This window comes from Dromiciops gliroides, chromosome 4, assembly GCF_019393635.1.
Source record: "Dromiciops gliroides isolate mDroGli1 chromosome 4, mDroGli1.pri, whole genome shotgun sequence".
NCBI classification, from domain to species: Eukaryota; Metazoa; Chordata; class Mammalia; order Microbiotheria; family Microbiotheriidae; genus Dromiciops; species Dromiciops gliroides.
In genome coordinates, this window is record NC_057864.1 from 388251980 (window position 1) to 388274855 (window position 22876).

Here is a 22876-nt window from a genome sequence, read left to right on the forward strand (position 1 = left end):
GCAAAGAAGGAGGAAAGGTATTGCCCATCAACTGAGAAAAAGCTAAATAAATTATGGCTTTGGAAAGCAATGGTTTCTTATGCTTCATAAGAAATAACAAGTTTGGAGAATTTAGAAGCTTGAGAAGTTTGTATGAACTGATGCAGGGTGAAGTGAGAAAAAGCAGAACAATTTATATGGTAGGCATTCATACTGTGAAAGAAGCAGTATTGAAAAACTTTAGCACTCTAATCATTGTAGAATCCAGTCATGATTTCTGAGGATTAATAGTAAGCATGCCTCCTGCTTCTCAGCAGAGCTGGTAGATCAGAGGTGTAGAATGAGACATCTATTTTTAGACCTAGGTAATATTTTGATTTGTTTTACACGACTACTTTTTGGTCACTAAAGAAAGGAAACAGGGACACCAGGGTGGGCCAATCATTGGGAAACACCAGTGATGCCCCCCCCCCCCCACCAGGGCATTAATGAAACATTTTTCAAAAGGATAAAGTCCATTTTTTTTGGTGACCAAACACGAAGTAGACACAAAGTGCTAGACATTTGTTTCTATGTTATTTACAACACTCTGTATTTTGACAACTTGTCACACACCTGAGGCTTTTAGGAAAATTGAAAGAACTGCTTATCAAAGCCCAGACATTTAGTTAGTTTGACTATTGTCTGTCATTGTATGTCTGTGCCAGACCAGTGTACTGGTGAAAAGAAGCTGGGACCAGGAGATCTAGCTAAGCTAACTGATAAAAACATCAAGTCTAGGAAAACCCCTCAGGTAGGGAGGATCCAGGTTTCAGAGCACCTCCATGATTCAGCATTTAGATGGACAGAATTGACAGGAGGGACATTGGTGTACAAAATTGACTCTGATCTTAGCAGAAAGCTTGCATTCTGCTTGCAGTGTGTATTTCCTTAGAAATGTGGGTTGCACTGTGCCCAAGGTTAAAGATTTATAGACAGAGTTGGTCCAAGGCATTCAGATGAAACCTGCCTCTTGTTGAGGCTGGGTGAAAGATATGTTAGTTTGTATGCTAGAGATTGGCCATAATTGATCTTTGGCAGTAATGTATATTTAACATAAAGTACATATATAACTGTATATCAAAGTGGCTTTCCTTTTTATTTACTAGGGATTATAGAAAAGTGTGTAATTTAAAATTCTAAATGTGGGTTCTAATCTGTCCCCCTAGTTTTGGGGGGAAACTGACTAAAATCACTGATAAACAAGTTTAGGTTTTTAAAGGTTTGTTGAAAGATAGTAAAAGAAAGAGAAAGATTGAGAACAGATTTCTTATAGCCTGGAAATCCTCGCCTTCCTAAACCTCTCACTTCTGAAGTCCTTTGCCACCATGCTGAAGTCTCGCACCAAAAGAGGAAGAAGCCTCTCCCCATCTGCTTCCTGTTCCCCTCCCAGAAATGGGAGGTTGTTCAAGCTAATTGGCTAGTGTCATTCAAATTCATTGGTTCACTGGACCCCAAGGTGGTCTCAATGTAAAGTTCAAAGTTTTTAGCTTCTGAGAATAATGCCTTCTTAAGTACCCGCAGATATGCTTACAATCTAGTAATCTCCAGGTGGGCCCCTGAGTATCTGCTAAATCTCATCTATCACATTCCATTATTTTGACACAAAAGAGAACTATCAAATGAATTATTGTGTCTTGAATCCGATTTATTTAATTTAACCATCATTATATAGTTGTAGCCCGAGGCCCTCGGTAAAATAGAGATGTGACAGTTTGGGAGGAAAGTAGAAAATTTTGGGGGCCGGAGGACAGATTTCTGCTGAATATTTGTTTATTTCCTCTAGGATTTTTTTCTCTCACCTCCCATCTGGAAAAATGGAAAATTGTTCAATTATGATTTTTTTAGAAATACTTAAAAAATTAAAAGTATTTTAATAAGGTTTCCATCAATTGCAGACCTTTGCTCTAAAATAACTAAATTATAAAGTACAAAGCTATTTCTTACCAAATAGCCTAGATGACTTCACCATTTTGGAAAATCAGTTTCTACTTACAAGTCCAAAAGAGAGTCATGGGAAAAGAAAAATTCCCATGCTGATGATTTTTGTGTTTTCAAATTATGCTCTTATATGATTTTAAGAGCAAAAGCCAGGAACCTGAAAGTCATGATTGTATCATGAAGACATTTGACTGGATTACAAAACAGCTGTATATTTTGGACATGAATTTACAAGGGTGGGGCTAGATTTTGGAGGACACAGAGCATCCTCAGGTGTCTTCTGGTCCAGGCATGTTATAGAGGTATTGGCCAGTGCTTATTGTCTCCTTTTCCTTCCTGCTTGCTTCTTATTTCTTCCATCTTCTACAGCATTTGGAAGGACCATTTTGATGTGTTTAGAACCATGCCAGATCAGGAATAAGTTAACATGTAAAAGGGTAGAGATAGTTGTCTCAAGCTGGGGAAATAAATTTTTTTTTAGAAGTCCATAAAAATAGTATCTGAAGAAGCTGAAACTTCTAATAGTAGCAGTTCACTAAATGAGTATTGTTTGAGCAAATTCCTTATGGCAGAAGTTGTATTCAACTTGCTTTCTTGATTTATCATCTTCCTCTCCCCACTCTTTCCTTGTTTTCTGACAGATGACTACTATCCCATTAAGAGGGCAGTTTTAGATGACACAGTAGATAGAGTGGCAGGCCTGGAGTCAGGAAAACTCATTTTTCTGAATTCAAATCTAGCTTCAGATACTTCTAGCTGTGTGACCCTGGGCAAGTCACTTAAGCCTGTTTGCTTCAATTTGCTCATTCTTAAAATGAACTGGAGAAGGAAATGGGAAACCACTCCAGTATCTCTGTCAAAAGCCCAAAAGGGGTCATGAAGAGTTGGACATGATTGAAACAAATGAACAACAACAACATCTCATTAAGAATCTAAACATTTTCATTTTAACTAGTTTTGAAAGAAAAAAATCCAAAATATATATTTCCCTTAAGTAGAGGTTAAATAAAATTAATTCTTTCCTTGATGACTAAGTTTTCATTATGAACATCCATAATTGAACGAATGGATGAATAAAAAAGCTAGACAGAGATTATAAAGGATATTTCATAACCTATAATAACTATGAACTATTGGGGTCAAGGAACAAATATTGAATGGCAAAAATCTGGCCCATTCAATCTATTGAAGGTTATACCTTCAAACCATTTGAATTTGAAGTTGGAATAACGAAGTCAACTCCTGTTTGAAAATGCTATCCTGGCAAATTGAACTTCAGATTATTAGAGAGTAGAATTGTAGCAACACCTCCCCCAATATTTCAGTTGATTTCAGATATGTTTGTTGTTATTTCAGTCATGTCCAACTCTTCATAAAGCCATCTGGCGTATTCTTGGCAGAGCTAGTGGAGTGATTTGACATTTCCTTCTTCAGCCCATTTTATAGATGAGGAAACTAAGGCAAATAGGGTTAACTGACCTGCGCAGGGTCACAGAATTTCTAACGCAGGTCTTCCTGACTCCAGGCCTGGCACTCTATCCAGTGAGCCTCCTAGCTGCCCAATTTCAGATATATACATAGCCTCTTATTAAGCGGGAACCAAAAGTTGAGTGGGCCAAATTAAGATAATGACAATAACAGATCTTATTCATTGATTGGCATGCTTTGTCTTGACATAGTAGGTAATTTAGTAAAATTACCTACTGTAGTGAAAGCCTCTGGGTTTAGATCATTCCTATGACACTTTGAGAGACCTTGTTTAATTTCTCAGGGCCTCAGTTTCCCCAGCTGTAAAATTAGCTAGTTTAACTAGTTAGCCTCTCAGATTCTTTCTTAGATCTTCTTTTAAACTTAAGATTGTATGATCCGTGACTGGATACTTCTCAACAAACATCAATTAATCAATAAATATTTATTAAGGGAATAATATCCAAATAAGCCCTCCCTTTCTCCCCCCCCCCAAAATTCATTCCAACAAAGCAAGTAAACAAAACTGCCCAATATTATGAATGCCCCTGATAGTAGCATATAAAAAATAGTAGGATTCAAGCTATTTGAGAGCAGCTTTTTATTTTTGGAACTTCGGTTCCTTACAAAATACCTATTAGTAAATTTTTGCTGATTTAATTTAATTGATAGACATTATCTGCTTTTGAACTTTGCTGATAACAGATGGAAAGGAAATATACTTAAATTTTGATAGTGTGGTTCCGACATTATCCTTGTCCTTCATTGGGGGAATTTAAAAATGGTACTAAAGAGGACTGCCCATAAGGGGGGAAAATTAGTAAGCATTTGATATATATTATTATGTCATCATGTAACCCTGACCAAAATCACCTGAAAGTAATGTGACTGCTATATTACAGACTCATTTCACTGTAACCTCATCCCGTGAAACATGAATTGGATTATTGGTGATCTAAACTCTTGTTGAACTCTAGAAATTGTTCGTTTATCTCATCATTCTGTTTAAAATAATATTATTTACTGGGTATTTACAAATATTATCCCTAAAAATTTACTGTCCCTCTAATATTGTTCTATGTAGTATCATATTTTAATGGACTCAGTTAATGACATTAAATATTATTTTTCAAGTTTAAAATTTCTGCTTATGTATGTATATGTGTATATATACAGATGTGTATATGTGTGTGTACATTGAGATATATACATGCACAGAGGGTGTCCCAAACATCATAGTGCAATTTTAATAAGACTTTTGAAACACACAATATACACATATTATTGTAGCATGTAAGAAGAGTTGGATTTAAGCTCCTTAATGTCAGGGACTATATTGGGTTTATCTTTGAAAGCCCACTTGTTAAAAGTGCCTTTAAGTAGATGTTCATTAATTGATTTTAATTGGTAGTATATATCACTTTCTGCTTTTGGTATTTGTTCTTATAGGAAGGAAAGGAAATATACTTTAATTTTGATAGTATGGTAACAACATTGTCCTTTCATTTGATAAGGGAGCTTTAAAAAAAGTGATGCTAAGGAGGATTGATCTTAAGGGGGAAAATTGCTGAATATTTGATAGGTAACTTTTAATTAGTTAAAAGAGATGTGAACTGCAGGAGTTGTCCCCACTCTGATGAAATGGCCTTTGAGAATTGCCATGGCTGAAAACTGCATCATCTAGTGGTTGATCTGGCTTTTCTGATCTTAGCAAGGCTGGCTTTTAGGCTATGTTTGTGTGATACTCTATGCTTTTCCAACTTGGTAGGCCTGCCAGAATTTTGCTCTGGATGGAATAGTCTTCCAGAGTGTAGGGTCATTTCCATTCCATAGTAAGATAGTCGGAAAAAAAAAAAAAGGACTTTAGTGGAAAACTCATACACACAGATCAATATCTGTATACCCATTGATAGTGATATAACATTTTACATAATGACCTATCACATCACAAAGAGGGCTTTAAAATATTATTTTAAAAAACCATTAAGTGGCTACTATTTTTGTCATTGTTGAGTCATTTCTGTCATGTCCAACTCTTTGTGATCTCCTTTGGGGTTTTCTTCTTAAAGATATTGGAGTGGTTTTCCATTTCCTTCTCTAGCTTATTTTCACAGATGAAGAAACCGAGGCAAACAAGGGTAAGTGATTTGCCCTAGGTCACACAGCTAGAAAGTGCCTGAGGTCAAATTTGAATTCAGGTCTTCCTGACTCTAGGGCTGATGCTCTCTCTATCCACTGCCCTATCTGCAATGCCAATACTGGTAGAAATACAATAAATAAGAGGTAGTCTTTCCCCTCATGAACATACAACCTAGTAGATATTTTCTTAACTCAGAAAACTCTTGAAACCTTCTATAATAGGTTATGAAAGACTCTCTTTCCCTGAAGTGGCAACTCTTCCTATTAGTAATGCATTTCTTTTGGATCCCTCATTTATGGGTGGCATTAAATTATCCTCTCCTCTTTTTCAGACCCTCACTAAAATAAACAAATGAAGAGATGAAATTAAAGGCAGCATATCTTTCTAGCATTCTGCCTGAGAAAATTCAGTTGCCAAAAAGCCCTCATCATAAATCAATATCATTATGATATTATGCTGTCTATTATTACAGGTTCTCAAACCATGTTTGATCCCTGATCACTGTAGTACAAAAAAATTGTGCCAGCACCGACAGGGGCAGGGGATCACCATTTCTTTTCAACTTAATCCTAAAAGTATCTTTTAAATATAAGCATTGTTATAATTAACAAGAATCCAAAAATATGATGTTACTGCTCAATCAGTCAAGTATATTGTATATTACCATGTTCTTGGCATGTTGGGTAAATAAACTCCCTGTGGAGGATTTCATGGAAATAGTTTGGATGTGTTGGAATCAGTACCTATGGAGGGAGTGCCCATATCAAGGAGAGATCATGTCTTTCATCATGAGTTTTTTTTTTTTTTTTTTTTTTTTTTTTTTTAGTGAGGCAATTGGGGTTAAGTGACTTGCTCAGGGTCACACAGCTAGTAAGTGTTAAGTGTCTGAGGCCAGATTTGAACTCAGGTACTCCTGACTCCAGGGCTGGTGCTCTATCCACTGCACCACCTAGCCACCCCCATCATGAGTTTTGAAGTACATTCCCAGCCCTGGTGGAAGGGTACAAAGAAGTATTACACGAGGTTTCTTATACTATGTTAAAAAAAATGTTATCGTTTAAGGGAAGGGTTTGTGAGGATAGAAGACTGTGAGTAAGCATTTTTCTTATAGGACCCCATAGTAAAGGTGTGAAACTTCATTATATCCAGTCTCCCATTTATAATATTGAAACTGTCTCTTGTAAAATTATTTTGCTTAACATCAAGATTTTGCAAAACCAGTTAACAGCCTTAGACAGGGTGTGCCTGTACAGTAAAGTATGAAATTAAACCACAGACAATTAGAATATGCTATGTACATAAGAAGTTGCTAATTGTGCCCTACAGACAGAAAGTAGAAAAAAAGGAAAAGATTTGGTTAATGTATTTTCATGCCATAGTAAATTCATATTTTCATATTTAAGTTGATTAAAATGGGAGCTACATCAGGAGGAATTGTTTAGCTACTCAACTATTAAAATAAAAGAAATCTTCTGGTAAAAATAGTAATATTTATTGTTTTGCAAAGGTCTACCCAATCTCTATTCATCTCAGTTTTCTCATCATTTTTGCTGATACTTGACATTCTTTCATTTTTTCCCTATTTTGCTTAATAATTTTTCTGATATTACGTTCTCCTTTGTGTAACATTAAGTAAAATTCAAATAGCTCTACTTCCAAAGTTTTGTAACCTGCATTAGAGATTTTATGGAAACATTTTTCAGTGGTTACAATATTTCATTAAAAGTACTTATGTGACCTAAGGTTTGATTTAAGGAATCAAAAAAAATTGTCTTTTCTCTAAGAAATTATTTTTAAAAATCATCTGGACTTATGATTCCATTGGGTAGGAAATTCCCAGTGTCAAAAAGCCACCTCCCCACCCCCAAGAAAATCTGCAACTTATTTGCAATTTATAGCCTCAGATAGTTGCTTAGAGAAGTGACATTGTTACTTGTCAGAGTCACTTAGCAAAAGTATGTGTCACTTGTGCAACTTGAATCCAGGTCTTTCTTACTCTTAGGCAATGTGGTTTCTATCCATTATGATTTCTTCCCAAATGATTTTCTATTTTGTCTTTGTCTTTGTTCCTAAAAGCAACACCCAGAGGAAGATGCTTCTCTCTACATTACAGATAGAATTAAGCATATAAATGAGTAGACTATATACAGTACTAAAAATAGCCAGCATTTAATGATCACTAGTATGTATGGAGTGCTTTAATTTTTGCAAATATTTTTTACAGGTATTAGCTCATTTGATTCTCACATTAATCCTGCTATTATTACTGGCATTTTACAAATGAGGAAACTGAGGCAGGCCAAGGCTAAATGACTTGCTCAGGGTTATTCATCTAGTAAGTGTCTAAGGCCAGATTTAACTAAGAACTTCTTTCCTTCAGATTCCAATTTAACCAGTTGCCTCTCATAGGACAGACCACTTTGTCATTTATCCTTTAAAGTATCATATTGTGTGCATTAATTCATTTACATGGCAGTTGTCCTCCACTGATCAAACACTTCTATAGGTAGATTGTTGTTGTAGAAAGAAGGCAAGAAATTAATAGGAAAACAAATCATTAGAGCCCAAACTGAACAAGACTTGACTCTGTAAATCTCTACTTGTAGCATGTGTGTTTTTAACACAGCAAAGTGTGTGTATGGCAAATAGTTGTTTTTATTGCTGGAATTCTGTTACTCAGCTTTTTTGGATACATGCATATGTATGCTATCATATCCCTCTCTCCCCTGATTTTGAGGAATCAATGCATGATACATTTCTTCTCTTCCCTCCCTCTTTTTCTTTCCCTTTCTTTGCTGGCAATTCTAGAGGTGGTTTGGAAGCCTTGGTAGCAGCAATTGCGGTGGCATTATACTGTTATTACCTTTTTCTTATTGATGCTCTTTGCTTTCACATTGCATTTGTTTCCAAAAAGTATCCATCTATCTTTTTTCCCTACCAAGCCATTCCTTATTAGCATTTTTTTTTAAAAAAAGGACAAAAGCTCAGTAAAAACAACCAGCATATCCACCATGTCTGACAGCATATACAATATTCCACACCCATAGTCCCCTAGCTCTGCAATGAATATTAAGATCATGATGGAACAAAATGATAACAACACAGACACCCATTTCTACATTGTTTTAAGATTTGAAGAACTCTTACTTTATAATACTCCTGTACAGTACCAGATAAAAGAAAAAAATATATAAAGTAGATTGACATTACAGTAGTCCTCAGACTTGTCCAATGTCAGCCAACCCCTCCTTTCCTCTCCTATTTATCAGCATGCTATTTTCAAGGAACAGTGATGAATCACCTGAATAATTTGTTTTAAGACACCAGCATGGTATAGCATTCAGTTATAAGCCCTGGTTAGAGGGAATTGTGTGGAAGGAATTACTATTTTATTTCTTCTAGTGCAGTGTATGGTACCTTGCACATAGGAGGTCCTTAATAAATGTCAAATTAAATTTGGCATATGAATTTGAGCAACTTTTTTTTCTGTGTAGACATTATGTTTTAGTTCATTAAATGACTCCTAAGAAAAACCAAAACTTGTTCATGTATTCCAGAAAACAGAGATGGGAATAAAAACTTTCCTTATGTCTAAATAATTATTGAAAATCTAGGCTTTCCATTGGCAAATAGATTTGGAAGTTGGGGTACTTTTGTTGTTTGGTAGATTTGTGATCTCATGCTTGTGATGATGTGAGTGAGCAAGCATGCTGTCCTATTCTTGTCCATGTTCTCCCATAAGTCTTTCACAAGTCCACCCAACGCTTTAGGAGCCTTTATTTTCTTTAATATTCAAAGGATACTAGGGAAACACACTAGCTATCTGTTGATTACCCCTTCTCTTGCCACATTTTTGACCTACCTTCTTTTCCAGGCATGCTTTTCTCTGATGACATCTTTTACACCTTTATCATCTTTTGAAATTCATGGTAGTATGTTGTATCTTACTTATATTCATTGGCTACTTCTCCTCTGGCACTGGGTGATGACCTTCAATCTTATTCCTTTGGGAACTGGTATTCCTTGAATTGAAACCATGATGTGTTATTGGGGGGAAAAATTGTCCAAAAAATGGGCCTTTGTTTTAGGGAGGAGCTTGGGGTCACTTAAAGCCCTACATAGTTCTCCAAAGGCATTCCAGCCCACTTTTTTTTCCTTCCTTGTTCAATTCTTTGTTCATGTAGTGTCTCTGTAAGATATATCTATTGATACCAATTCTGTTGCTTTGCCATCCAACTGTAGAAGTAAGCCACACATTCTTCATCTACTTTATCTAGTTTGAATAGTCAGGGTGAACCGTTGTGAGCAATTATGGGTCATATTTAAAAGGCTTTGCAATGCTCTGAAGCTTGTTGAAATCAGCACATTATCCTCGCTCAATAGAAGCATTTGTACCTATATGGAATCCATCTTCCTTCAAACTGTTTATTAGTCATTTTCCACAATGGTGGCAAAATACCTGTGGCAAAGCTATAGCTTTCCATTTAGTCATCGCTTGATATCTATAATGTTTCCAGAAAATCATGATTTTAAAAAATTAATTTATGGAAGAAGTTTGATTTGATCACATGCATTTCATTGAAATAATTTAGATTCTGACTTTGTTCTGTGAAGTTTGGAATTGCTTGAAGTCTTGGAAATATTGAATCCTATAATAAACTTTATTATTTAAGTTTCTAAATGTGTATCAGTACTTGATTTTCATCTTCTATCTAGATTAAACACTGCAGAAAAGCAACTTCCTCTGATGGCTCCACCCAAAATAAATATTACTGTCTCGCTAGCAGTTTTCTCACTGATAGTTTTGCTAAAGCTTACTAGTTTCCTTCCTTATCTGACGGGTAAAATTAGAATTAAGAAATATATAATGCATTGGTTTTATAACAAATATACTACAGCAGATAGAAACAGAATTTCCTTTTTCCCACAAAATTATTTTATTATTTTCCAGTTATATGTAGAGATAGTTTGAAACATTTGTTTTTTTATAAGATTTCTAGTTTCAATTTTTTTCTCCCTCCCTTCCCCCTCTCCAAGACAGCAAGCCATCCAATGTAGGTTATATATGTACAACACATTTCTGCATTAGTCATGCTGTGCAAGAAGACTCATAGCAAAAAGGAAAAAACTTCAAAAAAGTAAAACAAAAAAATATATAGTATGGTTCAGTCTGCATCTAGATTCCATATTTTTTTTTCTGGATTTGGAGAGCATTTTCCATCATGAGTCCTTTGGAACTATCTTGGACCATTGTATTGCTGAGAAGAATCAAGTCTATCACAGTTGATCAACACAATGTTGTTGATACTGTGTACAATGTTCTCCTGGTTCTGCTTATCTCAGTCAGCATCAGTTTGTGTAAGTCTTCCAGCTTTCTCTGAAATCCACCTGCTCGTTGAGAAACAGAATTTCTAAGCTTGCAGGGAGTACAGAGAACATCTCATCCAATTTGCCTGTTTTGTACATGAAACACATGTAGTTAAATGACTTGACCAAGTCACAGAGTAGAACAAAACCCAGGTTTCTTGACTCATGGTTTATTTCTCCTTCTACGACATTTATAGTATTTTTTAAAAAACATTAGAGACTGTTTTGGTTTACATTCCCTTGTTTGATCCTCCAAACAATGATGCAAAGCAGATAGTACAAGGAGAGTTTCCCCTATTTTACAGATGAGGGAAATAAGCCTTAGTTATTACAGCTGGCTGTATTAGGTTTCTCCTGACATGAGTAGAGCTAGGATTCAAGTGAGGGTCTTCTCTTGCCATCTCCAGTATTATCATTACATCATCCTGCTACTTAGAAAATGCTAGTGACATTTCACTAATAGAATGAATTAAAACATGATTTTTTAAATATGTAATGCTTTAAAATTTCTGTTGATCCTTGATTGCTCTAGTCTTTAATATTCCACTCACTGATATAGCTCCGAGATCCACACACACCTCAGGAGATGAGGGAGCGAACAATAAAGCATTTAATAAGCCCTTACTATATTTTGGTCACCATGCATGCTAAACATAAGGGATAAAAATGCAAATGCAAAAGAGAGCAGGTCTTTGTCCTCAATGAACTTAACATTTTAATAGGAAGGGACAACTTTAGGAGTGATAACCTGTTTTGGTATGGGAAGTCACTGAAAGGCTGAGTGAAATTAGGACCATTGATTGACACTCATGCCCTTTCCAGAAGCAATGATACAGTCATTTGGTTATAGTTCCTAGAGATAAGATGGGGAGTGGGATGAGATATGCAGGCGTGGCAGGAATATGTCTGAGAAAATATAGTCAACCAGTCAGGGTAGCAGCCAAAAGTCAAGTCGGAAAGGGTACAGTGGTTTGCCAAGTTTCTGTGGACAGAAAGAGTAAATTGGGAATCATGAAATGAGGAGTCTCTCGGGACTTATTAGGGAGGCTAAACTTGGGTAACAATGTGTTGCTAGTACTCTTCTTGAAGCCTTTTCAGCTTGGTAGGACCTTTGAGAGCTTGTCTTCTCAACAAAATGCCTGAGAGCCCAAGGCTGTAGTCATGCCACTGTGGAGCAGGAACAGATCAAGCCAAGATAAATTTGTTGATTAAAACCAATGAGGTTGACTCAGATCGGAGATAGGAAAAATGGCAAACAGAAATAGGCCTGAAAACATGCTATAGCTTGTGCACCTAGAAGGAAACAAACAGCTTCACATATGGGAGACTGTGGTACAGAGGAAAGAAACAATGACTGGAATCCAGGGACCTGAGTTCAACTTCTCCCCTTCTCACTTGGTTCTTAGGTGAATGTGGCCAAGTTATGCAATTTCTCTGAGCCTCTGTTTCCTCATCTGAAAAACGAGGTGGGGGAGGGTGTGTACTAAATGTCCTGTAAGATTTCTCCCAGCTGTAAATCTGAGAGTCTTAGGGGGCTGCTCCGTCCCTGTCTAGCCCTAAATATACAATTTTCTGACTTCTAAAATGTCTTTCAACTTTGAAATCAATGATCTACAAACACATAGGTCTATAAAGTAAAAGCTCAGATATAAAAGTGAGCAAAGTTCAGTTAAAAAAAAGGCGTATTCATTGAAAGGACTACAGCTGTTCTTGGGAACTTCTCTCCAACACCTTAGTCAAAGGAAGTTAATTAAGCCTACCCATTTATTAGTAGGGTTCCCCTTTGGCACAAAGACAGCTTCCTCAGCAAAGAAGGAATTACCAGCCTTCCTTCATTAACTCAAATTCTCCCCCCCCTCCTCCCCCTTGAAGCCAGAAAAGCTTTTTTGTAATTATAGCCTGTAAAGGTAAGAGAGATCCCACACTGGCTTACCCCAGTCGAACCCCTCTGCATTACCTGCCTGAGCAGGCCGTGCAGGATTTTAGGAAGCCTGCCTTTTGTTTTGACAGACTTATTTTTCAGCTCAGAAGCCTTTCACATTTCACTAATGTGTCTGTTGGGCCTAGCAGGGCTTTGAGTCATCTCACACACTGGCAAGTACCTTCTGCACAGGCAAGAAGCAATTTGTTCCTGGGCCTTTTCTACCTCAGTAACTTAGTTTTTTAAAAAAGAAGACGAAGCAGCTGGTTCTTTTGAGGTTTTCCTAGGTTTTGACTAGTATTTTGGGGAGGAAAAACGATCTTTTGTATCTTATTCCATAAATTTCACTCATTGTGTGCTCCTTCTGTAGTATTCTCAATAAAAGTAATAGATAGGTTTATAGCCAACTATTACCTGTATTGAGTTTTCTAAGTTCAGCCCAACCTGTACTTATTATCTTTTATATGGGTGTGAGTTTTTCTAAAGGTCAGTGTCACATATGGGTCACAGGGTTAACATGCTTAATGATTTTTTTTTCAAAGTCTGACACAAATGTTTGTCAATTTAAGGCTTATGACTTCTAGCAAAGTCAAACTTTGTAAGAAACAAGGTCACAGGGAACTGTTGCCCAGACCCTCTGCCATGTTGGAAAATTTCTTTTGAATGTTTGTACATAACCTTTTAGAGGTGGCTATGTGGCACAGTGGATAGTGTAATAGACTTGAAGTGAGGAAAACCCAAGTTCTTCTGACTATGTCACCTTGGGCAAGTCACTTAACCTCTCTTCCTCAGCTGAAATTGGAAAAATGATGATAATAATGGTACCTACCTCCCAGAGTTGTTGTGAGCACCAAATGAGATAATAATTGATGTCTGACACATAGTAAGTGCTATATAAATGTTAGCTGTTTAATAATAATAATAATAATAATAATAATAATAATAATAATAATATTGACCCTGGAACCAGGAAGATGAGTTCAAATATGTCCTCACACCCTCACTATCTCTGTGACTATGAGAAAGTCATTCAACCATTGTCTGACTTAGTTTCATCAACTGTAAAATTTCCCCTCTTGTATCCTACTTTTCCTGCAGGTTAATAATTTTTTTTTATATTGGCACCATTTGCTCAGATTTAACAATTTCCTTAACTGTGCTCTTAAAAGTCCTCCAAAGAATTTTAAGTAATTTTCTATCTTGTAATGCAAGGTAAAATACTTGAAGAATCCTTTCCCTTATCAATTGAATCCAGTAACTATTTATTAAGCACTTATTAAGTGATAGATACTGCTATAAGATTCTATTGATTAAAATGACACAGTTCCTGACCTCATAGACCTTTCATTCTAATGAAGGAGTGTGATATATGCATAAATAAGTGTGGTTCAAGGTAAAATGGGATAGGGGTAAAAGAGAGAGCAAGATAAATTGCTCCAAGAAAGTTTGTTAGTGCAGGGGAGATGTTGACAAGCAAAGCAATTTATGAGGTTATAGGAGGAATTCATTCTTCACTGGAGGAAATTGGGGGTTCTATTTTTTTTTCAATTAAGGCGTTTATTTTCTTTACCTCTCACTCTTCCCCCATTGGAGAAAAAGAAAAATGAAAAAAATCCTTATCACAAATGTGCACAATCAAGCAAAACAAACTTCCACATTGGCCAAGTCCAAAAATCTGTCTTGTTCACCTTGAGTCTATCACTTCTCTTTTAGGAAATGGGTAGCATTCTTTATCATCAGCCCTCTGGAATGCACATTGATCAATAAATTGATGAGAGTTCTTCCAAGTTTCACCAAGTGGTTTTTCTTTATGTAGGTTCTGACACCTGAGATGAGCCTTGAAGAAAAGGATTCCACCTGGGATAGTTGAGTGGGAAAGCCTTCTATGCCTGAGAGATGATGGGCTTCACGAATGTCTGGGCATAGGGAAGGGCAGATAGCATTTTGGGACATCTAGTCCTCTGGTTTGGAATGTGTCTAAGGGATGTAGTTTGAATTAAGGTTGGAAAGCACAGTGCTCTATTCTTGTGTAGAAACCTGATTGTGTCATGTAACATTTTTTTTTATCCATTGATTCTCTAAAAATATAACCTAAATCCTTTAAATAGTCCTTTCAGTTTTTATATTCACGTGCAGCTCTTGGGACATATTCTATCTTGTTTTTCCATTCTCTAAGCTCATAACTCCTTACCAGTAAATCAAGCATTTATTAAATACTTACTCAGTGTTAAGACACTGCTAAGTACTAGAGATAGAAATCCCAAAGTGAGATAGTTCCTGCCCTCAATGTGCTTACATTCAAAGAGGGTCAGGGAGGGGGGCACAACACTACAGATTCACCACTTTTATCTTTAATTCAAGGCTTCACTACTGTAGATACTATGAAAGTATCATACATCTGCTTATTGACCTTAGAGACTAGGTCCCACTATATTTCCTGTTCCATTTTGTTTCCTGTTTGCATTCTCCAGAGTTTCTTGTTTGTGTTCCTTGAGCAAAACACTGTCAAGGAAAAGAAAAACTGGCTTCAGCCAGTGTTTGTATAATACAAGTTTTAACTGCATAGGTCATGCCATGCTCAATGAAAAATACAAAAATTGCTTTTTGCAGTTGATACTCTAGATAGCCAAAAAAATCATTTTAAAATTCTTTTTCTAACTAAGATGATTTTACTTGAGTGAAGAATGAAAAGGGAAAAAAGAAGGAAACCTTTTTTTGTGGGCAAACTCCCACATCCCCTCTACTAAATAAAACCTAAAACTATTGTTTTTCCTTAGTTTCATATAATACTTTTTTAATATGCCAGGAGTCTAGCAGTATTTTAAAGCCTGCCTTCAGATGAAGCATGGAGTGGAAGTGGAAGGACACTTTAGATCTCTACAATTCCTTGGTTCCCTGTAATTTTTGGAACTGCTGCTCTCCTCTCCTCTCCTCTTCTCTCCTCTCCTCTTCCCTGCCCTCTTTCATGTAAGGAATCTTAGGACCCCATATAAAGAATCTTATGATAAAGGCAACACCACTAAAGTATGATATTAAAGAGAGGTTTGCTGGCCTTTCAGGCCAGTCTTCCTGCAATGACTGCTCTCTGGTGAGTTCATCTTAGGTCAAAGGTCTGGTCCTTTTTTTTCATGGCCTCAGCAACTTGATTTTGTTGTTGTTGTTCAGACTCCTCAGAGGGAATCTGTTCCTGGGGAAATGATCTCAGGCCAACCAGACTTAAGAGCCCTGATTTCTAAACCAGAATGCTCTCTTAATAATTTACACTGGGAGATATCTTAGATTTGGTAATAATGACCACTAGCTTTAAAGCCTGCAGAGAACCGCAAAAATATTTTCTCATTTAATCCTCACGGAAACCCTGTGAGGTAGGTGCTGTCATCTCCATTTTACAGAATAGGGAGAAGAGGCAGCTGTAGGTTAAATCCCATGGTTAACAATTGTCTAAGGCTGGATTTGAGCTCAGATCTCACTCCGCCCCCTCCCAGGCAATGAGGGTTAAGTGACTTGCCCAGGGTGACACAGGTAGTAAGTGTCAAGTGTCTGAGGCTGGATTTAAACTCGGTTCCTCCTGAGTCCAGGGCTGGTGCTTTATCCACTGAGCTCAGGACTTTTTGACTGAATCTAGCACTCTATCCATTGTACCACCTAATTGTCTCTGAGTTGGATTGGCTATTTTCATAGGATTTTCCTTCTTGATGAGAAAATCTACTCAGGAGCTAAAATTGTAGATCATAAGGTTGCTTCATAATCATAGAATTGTAACCAAGGAATGTAAATCTTCTCAGGGTACATATTTTGTCAAGGTATAGAGACCTGCAGGGCTCAGAGATAGGCCTTCTAACCACTCTCTGGACCTGTCCCCTCCCTCATACCTAATGGGGCTGTGAGCCTAGAAAAGGCTTTTGATCTCTTTGTACCCCCATGTAATTTACTTAAGTTGCAGAACAGGTACTGATCTTCATTGGTTGATGGATTCTTGTCACTCGGGAATTTCCTAGAACAATAAAACTGCAGGTCTGGATATCACCTCTATCTATCTACATCCTGGAAGGGAGGAAGGAAGGAACTAAGGAAGACGGACTCATGACTTGGCCTTGGTTCAGGATATATCTGTCTAGATAACTCAAGTAAAGATTTGCATCAGAGTATAAGGTGCTAGAGACATGACAAATTGTTACCCTCTAACCCTCCCTTTTCTAGATTTATTGGAAATGACTGTTGTCATTGATGTGATAGCACTGATTGCAGTATTGCGTTATTTCAGTGATGTACCACTTTTTGTGACACCATTTGGTCTTTTCTTGGCAAAGATACTGGAATGGTTTGCCATTTCCTTCTCCATTTCATTTTACAGATGAGGAAACTGAGGCAAACAGAGTTAAATGATTTGCCCAGGGTCACACAACCAGAAGTATCTAAGGCTGGGTTTGAACTCAGGAAGATGAATCTTCTTGACTTCCGGCCTGGTACTCTAACGTTTGTGCCACCTAGCTGCCCTTGTGATAGAATTACAATTAGTTGAATCATGAGTTATCTTTTGTTAGATGAATTTTAGTCTCCTTGGTGGTTTTTGGGAGTTAGCCTTGATCTCCTTGGTTGCTCAAGGAAGATATCCCATCTCAATCTCATTTCCTGAGCACTTACAAGATCTATCTTAGAGCTAGTTGCTTCCACACATTTCTAATCTCTTCTATTTATATCGATTCTTCTTATCTAATAGTGCCATTGGTTGACCTTCAACCCAAAGTCTGTAGAAGTATCTTTCCTTGGACTTACCGACTGACTATATAAGAGTTTTGTTTTTCCTTGAAATCAAGATTTGCTTTCTTCTCATTTGTTTTTATCTTTGGCCACACCATCTACATGAGGTTCATTGGAAGGTATTGAGAAAAAGACACTGTCCCAATGCCCCAGCCAAGTTCTATGCATGCAAGACTGAGAGAGAAGAGGTGTCCTTGTCTCTTGATGACTGGCTTTTTTCCAACCATAAGATCAGTGACAGATGAGGACAATAGGAATGGTGACTTTTCTGACAGCAACTGAGCAGTGAAGCTGCATCAGCTACAGACCAGTCCTACAGAGGTGGCTGTCACTGTTGCTATCTCTCAGCCTAAGTGATATAGTAGTTGTGGTGTGGCAGAAAGGGAACCACTTAGAATTAAAAGACCTGCTAAGTTCAAATAACCCACTTCACCCCTTTATTTAAGCCTAGGCAATAGTGCACACATTTATTGTAGCCCCTTGTAGTTTTCAAAGTGTCTTCCCCATGAAACAGTATAAGGGAGGTAGGGCATGTGTTTTTCTCCCCATTTTATAGATGAGGAAACTGAGCCTGAGTTCAAGTGACTTACTCACAGAAACACTGGTTACTAAGTAGTTGAGCTAGAACTCAAGTCCTCATCGTCTGATTTAACATTCAGTGCCTCTCTCTAGTGGTTACCCCTCTAATCTTTTAATCATTTGTAAAATGGGATAAGAATGTTTGTACTGTCTTCACCACTGTGTCTTGTGAATGAGGCCCTTTGTAAACTTTAAAACTATAAATGGGAGCGATCGATTATTCTTCTTCCCTGAAATCCCAGTAATTGCTATAGGGGGAGAGTGAATGTGCATAAGACTTCCAGGGAATGGTCTTTCATTGTGATCTTCCTCATTATATGTGACCTAAAGCAAAATAGGTTTTGCCTGTTGCCTATTTTAATCTCTTTTAGCATTATAAAACTTCATTGGGATCTACCTTAGGACTACAATGAGAGAAGGCTAGGAGCTTCTATGTTAGATGAATAAGCAATATACAAACAAATTGCTGGTGTTTTAAATAGAGATATAAACCAAGCAGGCTTTTCAGATTTTAACTAAAAAAAAAAAAAACAAAAAACAAAAAAACCCCAGAGTAAACAATGCAAAGAGGCAATAACTTGGTACAATGAGCTGCAGTTAATACAATACAAATGGGTCGGCTGACAAATCACAGCAATTTCAACATGGCAGTTTTGCCATCTATTAAATGGGTACTTTAGATTTCATTTAGCTAGTGAACTAGGTTCAGTAATTTGGAGAGGAGGTCATTGAACGATTAATTCTCAGAAAGAAAATCACCATGTAATGGTGTAAACACATCACTTATGTATATTATGTCGCCAGTGTTTCCATTATCAACCTCATTTTGCAAGCAGTTATGATACTGCTATAAAAAGTTAGCTCTAGGCTAAAATTTGCCATTTGCTTTAGAAGGAAAATTGAAATCTTAGGTGCTTTTCTTTCTAGATAGTCTGTGACAACTATCAATTTAGAATTTTTAAAATATTCCCTGTGGTGGGCAAGACTATTTACTCAAAAATGAATTTCATATTTAGATTAAAATATTATTAGTGATTGTTCCAAATGTATTGAGTTATCATTAGGTCTGGCACAGTGGGCGATAATTCCTATTTCATAAAAGACTGACCAGAAAGGGTGGTGACATGTCATGATGTCATAACATGGTTATGCTATGGAGTAATATACTTCTTTACATGCCATAATGTGAGCTAACATAAAAGGGAAAATTAAACTGAGACATTTCAGATGACTTTGTTTACCTCCATTATTTTATTAAAAAACATGCTTACAGGGTCGGCTAGATAGCACAGTGGATAAAGCACCGGCCCTGGATTTAGGAGTACCTGAGTTCAAACCCGGCCTCGGCCTCGGACACTTGACACTTACTAGCTGTGTGACCCTGGGCAAGTCACTTAACCCCCATTGCCCTGAAAAAAAAAAAACCCATGCTTACATATCCTGTTCACATGCTAATTTACTCAAATATTTTAAAGCTCCATCCATTCACTCCACTTACCTTCTATGGACTGGGCACTATCTTAGGTGCTGGAAGAAGATAGGAAGCTTAAATAAGATGGGGCCTGCTTAGAGATTAAATTCTCATGGGTGATAAGATATAAGCACATAATAGCACAAGAAAGGCTCAAAGCAGTGCTATAAGGGGGACTTAACATGCACAAAAGCTTTTTTGTTTTTGTTCAAATTCAAGAATCCTCTAGTTAAGAAGCCATTATGTTCCCAAAACTTGAAAAAGTTATTTGGAAATTGTAATACATTTTCCCCTAGACACAGTATTCTAAACAATAATTAGGTTTCTAAGTCAGCCCACTACAGCCTGTTTAACTTATAATGTAGCAATTCAATAGTACCAAAATAGAGACTATTTGAGTTGAAAAGGAACTTAGAAGTCTTCTTGTCCTGTTCCACAGCGCTTCTTGGCCAACATTCCACCCAATATAAGCATTACTGACTGAAAGTTACTCTTTGAATATGACTAAATATGAAATTGCTGGGATGTACAGCCCAGAATCTTGAAGAGGGAGTAATCTGGGGTAATGAGCACGGGATTTAGTGAGAGCAGGCCTTCCTAAACTTTTTCCACTAATGACCCTTTTTTAGCTGAGACATTTTTGTGACCTCGGGCATAGAGGTATATAAAATAGGTACACATAATCGTTTACAGTTGCCAAACTTTTTTATGACCCCAAAGGGGGTTGTGACCCACAGTTAAAGAAACTTTTTTTTATTTTGGGTGGGGCAGTGAGGGTTAAGTGACTTGCTCAGGGTCACACAGCTAGTAAGTGTCAAGTGTTTGAGGCTGGATTTGAACTTGGGTCCTCCTGAATCCAGGGCTAGTACTTTATACAGTGCTCCACCTAATTGCCCTGGTCATCTAATCTTCTGGCCACACTCCCTCCTTCTGTTGTTAGGCAGCTTTTGCTGTTAGAAAGTTCATTCTAATGCTGTGGAGTTGAAATTTTGGCTCCCTATGTCTTCAAATCCATTGGTTCTGTGACTTCTAGAACAGAGAACACGTCACTTTTTAGCACTTCTTTGGGGTGCAGAATGGGCTGCTTGTCATAGTCTAAGATGGTTGGCTTGGGTAATGCAGAAAAATAGAGTACTTTGATCAAGTACCGTTGTTAGGACCAAGAGCTGCTTAGAATTCTAAATGATGACATTTAGATTATGCTTCCAGGTTTGCAATGTACTTGATATATCCTATCTTATTTTATCCTCATGGAAACCTGTAGCAGTGCTATTATTATTCCTATTCATTGATGAAGAATTTGAGGTTCAGAAGTGGTCATTTGCCGGGGGTCTATCAACAGATGCCATAGTGCTAGTCTACCTGAGACTCTCTTGAAGTCTGCAGCAGCCAAAGACCCAGAAAGGAAAGTTCTTGGTACTCTCAGATGGTTCTGTTTTGATATCAGAAACGAATAATATTTTTATCAGTGGAAATAACATTAAAGGAAAAGCACTACTATCTGCATTTCCATTTCTCCATTAGGACAGAAGGGTTTTGCCACCTGACTTGGAGCTGAAACCTTCTACATGTGTTCTCTCCCTCATTAGAATATGAGCTCCCTGAGGGCAGGGACTGTTTTGTTTTTCTGTTTGAACCCCCAGTGACATTGCACAATGTGTGCAAAAGCAAGACTAAAATAACAAACAATAAATAATGAATTTAGTTAAACAAAAATAATAAATCAATAAATCACAAATAAATGAATGAATGAATGACCAAATAAATAAATGATGAAGGCTTCATTCGGTCACTTATTCATTTAACATGCTTCCCATGAAGTAGGCACACAGTGTAGTAGAAAGAACCCAGGATCTTTTGCACCTTGGCTCATCTATTGACTATCTGCATAAACTTGATTAAGTGACTTCTATTTTCCAGACCCAGCTAGTAAGTGTCTGCAGTGGGCTTTGAACCCAGATCTTGCCACTATCCACATTGCTACACAGCTTAAGCAGAAGAGTGGCACTGCCTTTTCTGAGAGGAATACATGTAGATGGATGCTGACTATTAGAAGTGGCTATGGAGCCCTACCTTGCTCATCCTATACAGTCACTCTTTCATGGTGATGGCTACTTTGGACCTATGTAGCAGGGTATCTTGTCAAGCCCTTATAGTCACTTTGAATTAATTATTTTAAATTCCTTCTCCCCACTCCCACCCACAACATATACAGTGATCCAGTTCTTCAGAAGGCAGTTAGATGGCTCAGTGGATAGAGCACTGGATCTGGAGTCAGCAAGACTCGAGTTGAACTCAGGCACTTACTAGCTATGTGAATGAGCAAGTCACAACTTCCGTTTGCCTCTATTTCCTCATCTGTAATATTAGGAAAAATAATAGTATCTATCTACCTTGCAGAATTTTTGAAAGGATTGAATGGGATAGTAATTATAAGATGCTTAGAACAGTGCTTGACATATAGTAGGCACTAAATAAAAGTGATTGTTATTAATGTGACCCTGGGCAAATAATTTAACCCCTATTTACCTTAGTTTCCTCATCTGTAAAACTGGAGATCATAATAATACCTGTCTCACAATTGTTGTGAGGATCAAATAAAATTATATATGTATGTATTTATGTACTTGGGTGTGTGTGTGTGTGTGTGTGTGTGTGTGAGAGAGAGAGAGAGAGAGAGAGAGAGAGAGAGAGAGAGAGAGAGAGAGAGAGAGAAAGAAAGAACACGACCAAGTGTGAGGGCAAGTAAGCATAGTGCCTGGCATATTGTAGGCACAATATAAACGTTAGTTTTTATTATTATTAACTTCTAGTTAGTATTGCAAGTTCTTTGTATCATGCCATTGACCTAAGTTGGTTACTGTTGCCTTGAGGTAAACAGGTCTTTGTCTTCTGTGTTTGCTGTAGGTTGCAGTCATTTATAACACCCTCTGTTACTGAGGACTCTAGGCAGCCTGGGCCAGCTTCTACAGTAGTTGAGCCATTGGAATGTCATTAGCCTGGGGGCAAGTCATTATATTCATCTATTCCTAGACTTCTGGTAGAAGCATTTTGCCACCCTACTCTATCCATCATTAGTGAGAAGATTGGGATGGTTATTGATGGTGAGCACAGTTTATCACATTATTTCATCTTCCTATCAGCTTTTCAAACATGACAGCTATCATTTCTCTCATTCGTCTTCTTTTCTTCAAGCTCAGCTTCCTAAGTT

The 22876-nt window shown here is 37.3% G+C and overlaps 1 protein-coding gene across 4 annotated transcripts in view; it reads left to right on the forward strand.

Moving 5' to 3' along the window:
* SASH1 (SAM and SH3 domain containing 1) overlaps nucleotides 1–22876 on the forward strand; it is a 236753-nt gene that overhangs the window by 82174 nt on the left and 131703 nt on the right. The window contains exon 1 of one of the 4 annotated variants that reach the window (XM_044000449.1): nucleotides 22743–22769. The exons of the other annotated variants lie outside the window; for them this stretch is intronic. Coding sequence (XP_043856384.1) covers nucleotides 22767–22769 — 3 coding nt within the window. The 5' untranslated portion in view covers nucleotides 22743–22766. Of the gene's footprint in view, nucleotides 1–22742; nucleotides 22770–22876 lie in introns of those variants that run through there. 4 annotated transcript variants of the gene reach the window in all.